Source organism: Carcharhinus amblyrhynchos, chromosome 1 (genome assembly GCF_965287045.1).
Source record: "Carcharhinus amblyrhynchos chromosome 1, sCarAmb.v2.hapA, whole genome shotgun sequence".
Lineage (NCBI taxonomy): Eukaryota > Metazoa > Chordata > Chondrichthyes > Carcharhiniformes > Carcharhinidae > Carcharhinus > Carcharhinus amblyrhynchos.
This window is the reverse complement of record NC_137324.1, coordinates 103,766,609-103,773,614: the sequence shown is the minus strand read 5'-3', so window position 1 is coordinate 103,773,614 and position 7,006 is coordinate 103,766,609. Positions and strand designations below refer to the sequence as shown.

General features: G+C 48.5%; 1 protein-coding gene across 2 annotated transcripts in view; it reads left to right on the top strand.

Moving 5' to 3' along the window:
* The first annotated feature begins 5,707 nt into the window (after nucleotides 1-5,707).
* Nucleotides 5,708-7,006, top strand: part of LOC145343736 (cytoplasmic polyadenylation element-binding protein 2-like) — a 120,006-nt gene continuing 118,707 nt past the window's right edge. For both annotated transcript variants that reach the window (XM_080190006.1, XM_080189996.1), the window contains exon 1: nucleotides 5,708-6,754. In XM_080190006.1, the coding sequence (XP_080046132.1) occupies nucleotides 5,741-6,754 (1,014 nt within the window). In that variant the 5' untranslated portion in view covers nucleotides 5,708-5,740. The remainder of the gene's footprint in view (nucleotides 6,755-7,006) is intronic.

Here is a 7,006-nt window from a genome sequence, read left to right as displayed (position 1 = left end):
TTTATTCCAATTTGAAAGTTTTATTTTAGAGGGCTCCATGAAATCAAGTATCTGGGAGTGGAGGTGGGAAGGGGTTTCTCATACAACAGTATCTGAAAGAAATTTAAGTTACTTTTTATCCCTGGGTAGATGCCTATGTTGCAGCTGCAATGGAATAGCTTCACTGGAGTGTAGTTAGTTCTGAAACACAAGTTACCAGGATTACAGCCAGGATGTTGTCAGGATCCATAGCCTTTATCATATCCAGTACCTTCAGCCGCTTTCTGAAATTATGTGGAGTGAACAAAATTGGTTGAAGACTGGCATCTATGATGCTGGGGACTACAAGAGGAGCCAAGGATGATCATCCATTTGGCACTTCTGGATGAAGATGGTTGCAAATGCTTCAGCCTAGTCTTCTGGGAGATGGGCAGGGGTCTCCCATCTTTGAAGATGGAAATACTTGTGCAGCCTTCTCTTCCATTTAGGTGTTTGATTGTCCATTCCTGACCGGATTTGACAAGACTTCAGAGATTTGACTTGATGTGGGATTACTTAGTTTCTGCCAAAACAGGACATGGACCTCTACAAATGCCAAGAGTAGAACATGGACCTCTAAATCTTGTTGTTGACCTGCCCAAGGCCTTTGACACAATCAGGCACAAAGGTCTTTGAAAGAAAAAGGAGGAATTCAGTTGTCTGAGAAATGCATCACAATAGTTCGACAGCTCCATGATGGCATGCTCACATGTGTTCTGGTTGATGGTGAATCTTCTGAACCGTTCTCAGTCACTATTGAATTAAAGAGGGCTGCGTGCTAATACCAACCTCTTCAGTAGATCTTTTACCATCATGCTCACCCATGCCTTTTATGCTGGTGACGCTGTCATTGAAATCAGATATGGCATCCACGTGAAACTATTCAATCTGAGATGACTCCAGGCAAATACCAAGGTCTGCAAGGATACATATCACTGTGTACTAGCTGCCAGTTGAAGTAGGACATGCAATGTGGCACTGAATTGAGCTCCAATGCATGTGACTCTTTCAGGCTGTCTATATTAGTGATGTGGAGATGCCGGCATTGGACTGGAGTAGGCACAGTAAGAAGTCTCACAACACCAGGTTAAAGTCCAACAAGTTTATTTGGAAGCACAAGCTTTTGGAGCGCTGCCCCTTCACCGAGTGAACAAACTTCATTACCTGATGAAAGGGCAACACTCCGAAAGCTTGTGCTATGAAATAAGCCTGTTGGACTTTAATCTGGTGTTGTGAGATTTCTTACTATACAAATGACAACATACATGCAAGAATTGCCAGAGCATATGTAGCCTTTGGCAGATTTCAAACTGTGTCTAGGAAAGAAGAATAATTCTACCTACTAAACTAAAAGCCCATTGAGCAATTGTCCTGTCTCCTCTGCTCTATGCATGTGAAACTTGGACCATGTATTAGTGCCATATCAAGAAGCTCAAGCACTTTCATTTTAGTTGCCTTCAGAAGCTTCTGAAATCAGATGACAGAACAAAATATCAGTTACTGAGTGTTCACCTGAACTGACATACTAAGCACACATACCATAGATAGTCATAACTGTGTTGGGCTGGACAGGTAACCATAATGCCTGACACTCATTTACCAATGCTAATTGTCTAAAGAGTTTGAGTCTGGCATGTGCTTTCATAGGACTCAAAGGAAGCACTACAGGGACATTCTGAAGGCTCCACTTAGGTGTTTGCTCAGGATCTCTGCACCTGGTGCAGCGAAAATAAAAATGATGTGGCCTCCTCTGAAAGCCAGCTTCTATCAGAGGCACTGGGAAATCACAAAGAACATAAGAAATATGAGCAGGAGTAGGCCATCTAGCCCTTCGAGCCTGCCCCGCCATTCAACAAGATCATGGCTGATCTGTCGCTGCTCAGTTCCACTTTCCCGCCCTCTCCCCATAACCCTTAATCCCCTCTCTTATCAAAAACCCATCAACCCGCGTCTTAAAAATATTTAGCAAGGCAGCCTCCACCACTTCAATGGGCAGAGAATTCCAGAGATTCACCACCCTTTGAGTGAAGAAGTTCCTCCTCAACTCCGTTCTAAACCGCCCCCCTTTTATCTTGAGGCTGTGCCCCCTAGTCCTACTGTCTTTTTTCAGCAGGAAGAGTCTCTCCACCTCTACCCTATCCATCATCTTATACGTCTCAACGAGATCTCCCCGCATTCTTCTAAACTCTAACGAGTACCAGCCCAGTTTATTCAGCCTCTCCTCATAGCTCAACCCCCTCAACTCCGGTATCAGCCTAGTAAACCTCCTCTGCACTCCCTCCAAGGCCAAAATATCTTTGCGCAGGTGCGGTGCCCAAAACTGCACACAGTACTCCAGCTGCGGCCTCACCAATGCCCTATACAGCTGCAGCAAGACCTCCCTACTTTTATATTCAAACCCCCTCGCTATGAAGGCCAGCATCCCATTCGCCTTCCTGACCACCTGCTGCACCTGCAAGCTGGGTTTTTGCGACTGGTTTGCTGAATCCTGTCTTGTTTGCAGCAGAATCTTCCAAGTACAGAAAACAGCCTTAACTTACCCATTAGAACCCTACCAGGCACCCCAAATGATGAATGTGGTCATCTTCAGCTTGAAGGATGCACAAGAGGATGCACGTAATCTTGCATAGTAGCTTCAGTAGGTGGACACCTCATTTTTAAATATGCCTATTGCTACTCCTGAAATGCTCTCCTGTACTTATCATTGAACAACAGTTGTCTCCTGACATGTCGGCTTTGGCAGAATGAGGAACATGACAGGCCACAAGGTACTCCTGACACAGATGCAAAGACCCATTATGAATTGAGCCAAAATGGTGGATTAAATCTGCATCCTCCTAGCACGTACCATGCATGTTACTATTCCACTGTGTCATATAACCACCCTGTAAAGTTCACTTGCATTTCTGATGTCAGGCAATGAAACCTACTCTTGAAGAATGAAAAAAGAAAACAGATTTTAGAATGTTTATTGAAAAGCACCATGTTTTATTTTCTACCACCTGGTAGAAAAATTCCCATTCCTCCCAGAAAATCATGAACAATCATAACATGATTTATACTTAAATTAATAATTATTTCCATTCTTTGGAAGGTATTGCTTAATTACAAAATAAGTTACCTATAATTTCAGCAACACACCCTCAAACTGATCTTGGCAGCTTCTGTTGAGTCAGCTATTCCTACGAAAGCAAATAGCAAGATTATTTCATCTATCCTTAATTAACATCTTATTCTGAAAATAGAGTAATTGCAGTTTTACAATATATCATGAGAATGTTCACTAATCACATTAGATGGATTTTGATCTAGTGCTTGTACCCAATTTCAGTAACTTACCCAAATCTAAGACAAAAAAAGTTGCAGGAAAATTACATATTCCAAGTCACAAGATTACAGCCAGGCCTCAGACTTGTGACACAATTTGTTCCTGGAAATGATGTCATGAGTCAAAATGTCGTAAGTTGGAACCAATTTTCTAATAGGAACATTAAAAATGGGAGATTCATTCCATCATCAGGTGTCATTTTTACCAGCTTATTGCAACCTTGTTTCCCATGGGTTTTAGACATTCATCCGATGATTTTAAACTTCTGCTGGAATCCTCCTTGAAATGTAGCAGACTTCGTTTTAGCCCAAACTTCATTGGCACACCCAGGGTTTAGCACACCTAAATTATTCCTCCCAAGCCTGCTTTCTAGGCTGTAGCTTGGCCAGGTACATGCTATTGACAGGCCACAGCAACCATTCTTTGTTGGTGACCGCATGTCAATCTCACATTCTAACCTGGATTGTAGCCTGATAAGTGAAGGATGCAGGCTGCCCAGTCTTTCGGCCGGAGGTTTTACAACTTTCCCGGGCATGTTCAGGTCAAACGACCCAATACCGGATGCTGGATTTTTTGACTCTGCTTCAGACAAGGCTGCATGTATCAATATAAGCAGTAGTGCATATGTCTAATAAAAACATTAAAGGTGGGCTGGCATGGCGTCATAAGGTCAGAGTCAATATCATAAATTCAAAACAGGGTGTTAATTTCTAAGATAAAAGCAAATTACAGGAGATGCTGGAACTGCAAAAAAAGAAAATGCTGGAAAATCTCTGCAGATATGACAGTATCTGTGAAAAGAAAATAAAGTCAATGTTTCCAGTCATTATGACATTTCGAAAAGCTCATCCAGACTCGAAAGATTAGCTCTATTCTCTCTCCACAGATGTTGTTAGAACTGCTGAGATTTTCCAGCATTTTCTGTTTTTGTGACAATTTATAAGCACCATAAGTGCTATTTATCATAATTTGAGCATTGTAAAGTCGAGGACTGCCTGCATTTCGCTGAATTGAAAATATGGACATGCACTGTAGAAAACAAAGCCCTGGTTTATTTTAAACTCAATGTGGAGATGCCTGCGTAGGACTGGGGTAAACACCATAAAAAGTCTGACAACACCAGGTTTTAGTCCAACCTATTTATTTGATAAGTTGGACTAAAACCTGGTGTTGTCAGACTTTTTACTGTGTTTACGCCAGTCCAACGCCGGCATACCCACATCGTAAACACAGTAAGAAGACTTATTACTTATTTTAAGTTCCACACACACAAAACTATCCAGTCTAAAGCTTGACAGGTGATAGCACTAGTGGCAACCCTTACATGAAGATCTAACATGTAGATCTAACAAATCAACTAGTATTTTAGGGCAGCCATATAATCATATATATATCCATGTCCCAAAATACCACAGTAAAAAGTCTGACAACACCAGGTTTAAGTCCAACCGATTTATTTGATAGTACACTTGAGTGAGTTTACTATCAGATAAATCGGTTGGACTTAAACCTGGTGTTGTCAGATTTTTTACTGCGTTTACCCCAGTCCAACGCCGGCACATCCACACCAAAATACCACACCATGGATAAAACATTATTACTTAGCTTTCTGTATACATTTACATGAAGTACAATAAATGATGTGTGTCAATCTTTAACCTTGGCACGGTTACACCATACGCAATGACTTGCACCTGACGGCCCCCCCCCCGGCACACAAACGGTTAAACCTCCCGTCGATTTGTTTTCCCACGGCGCGAGGAGAGTGCGTGCCGCCCGCACGTGATGCTGACGTCAATGCAGATTGAACGCAAGGCCTCCAGAAACAGCCGGACCGGAAACATAACTGCGCGAGACGTCTTCCCCTTCCTCTCCCTCCTCCTCCCCCGGAGGAAATAAAGTGCACGGGGGAGAGAGAGAGACTAGAAACAACCGGTAGAGCTGGACGCGCGCGCGGAGTGGGGCGAGTCAAGTGGGTGCATTGGAAACGGTTAATATGTGATGGGGTGTCCCGGTGAAAAATAAAGTCGCAGTGCCGGGGGGGGGGGGGGGCAAGACGCTCATATCACCCCCTGGCGGTGTTAAACCGGACTAGGTGCATCTATACACACACACACACACATATACGGTAAATGGGTGATTAAGGGCCGGCGGCGATCTCGCCGATCTTCCCCGCCCGTCGGTGGGCGGGGGAGGGGGTGTTTACCGATGCGCCAAGCCGGTGTTGGCGGCGGTCCGTCCTGTTGCTTTCCCCCCCACCCCGGGCTGGGATTGCCGGCCGCGGTGGCACCGCCTCCTCCTCCGCCTCTTTGTTTCCCCCCTCCCCCTCCTCCTCCTCCTCCCCTCAGTTAGTTCCCCTCCCCTGCCCTGCCCCACACGCCACTCACTCCTATTATGCAGGATGATGACCTTCTGATGCCGGACAGGGTGACAGGCATCAGCATCATCACTGCTGCCGCCGCCGCCGTGCCGGCTCCAGCTTCTGGCAGCCGCCCCCCGCGATCGGCACCACAACACCGCGGCTCGGGCAGCCGGGAGGAGGAGGAAGGAGACGCCGCTGTCTCTGCCGCTGCCGCCCAGTGTCCGGACATCCTGACCAAACGGAGTCCTCCTCCTCCTCCTCCTCCTCAGCAGCAGCTCCGAGGCCGCCCCCAGCCTGCCAGCCCCGGGGAGGAGGAGGAGGAGGAGGAGGGAGGCGGGGACAGGGACAGGCTCTCCTCCGCCGATGCCGCTCTGAAGTTTGCGGAGAGCAGCCAGCACCGCGGCGGCCACAGGCTGATGGAGTCTCCCGGTAATATGACGGCGGCTAATGGCGGCGGCGGCGGCGGGGGGATCGGGATGTTACCGGGACTCGGCGCCGGCTTTCAGCAGCAACAGCAACAACAGCTTCACCATCACCAGGACACCGGCCCCGGCGGCGCTGGAGGAGGAGGAGGCTCCGCCGGCGGCAGCAGCAGCGGCGGCAGCAGTAACGGCTCCTCTCCGTCTCCGGTGGCCGCCCTCACCGGCTTCGGCACCGCCTGGTCCCCGGCTCCCGCCGCCCCGGTCAGCACTCCGCCCGGCTCCGGAGCTGCCGCTGCCGCCGCTGCCAACACCGCGGGGCTGTCGGCCGGCGGCCCGGGACTCTGCCCGGTGCCCAGCCCCGCTGAAGACAGTTTCTTCCACGGCATCCCGAGCATTAACGGCACGGTCCTCTTCCAGAGCTTCGCTGCGAACGCGGCCGGGATGAGCCAGGGTTACGGAGGAGGAGGAGGCGGCGGCGGCGGCACCTTCTCCCCATTACCTCAGCAGCAGCAACAACAGCAGCAGCAGAGCCGGCGGTCTCCTGTCGGCCTTCACCACCATCATCACCCCCAGCACCACCAGGCCGCCTTCCCTCACCAGAGAAACACCTACAACCACCATCAGGTAAGGGCACGGAGCACAGCCTGGGCACCCTCCCTGTCCCCCCCCCGGGCAACGGCCGGCTCCCTGCCCTGCTGTCAGCCCGGCTGCCGGTGCGGGTCAGTGTCCAGGACAGTGCCTACGTGCTGTTATCTCTAAATTAGCTTCATTTTTTAAAATTTGGATTTATTTAAAATCATCTCTATAACCCGCCCCGGTCATCCCCGGGCTCCCAGGGCAGGATGAACCTTCCTGCTAAGGGAAGGTGCCGGCGAG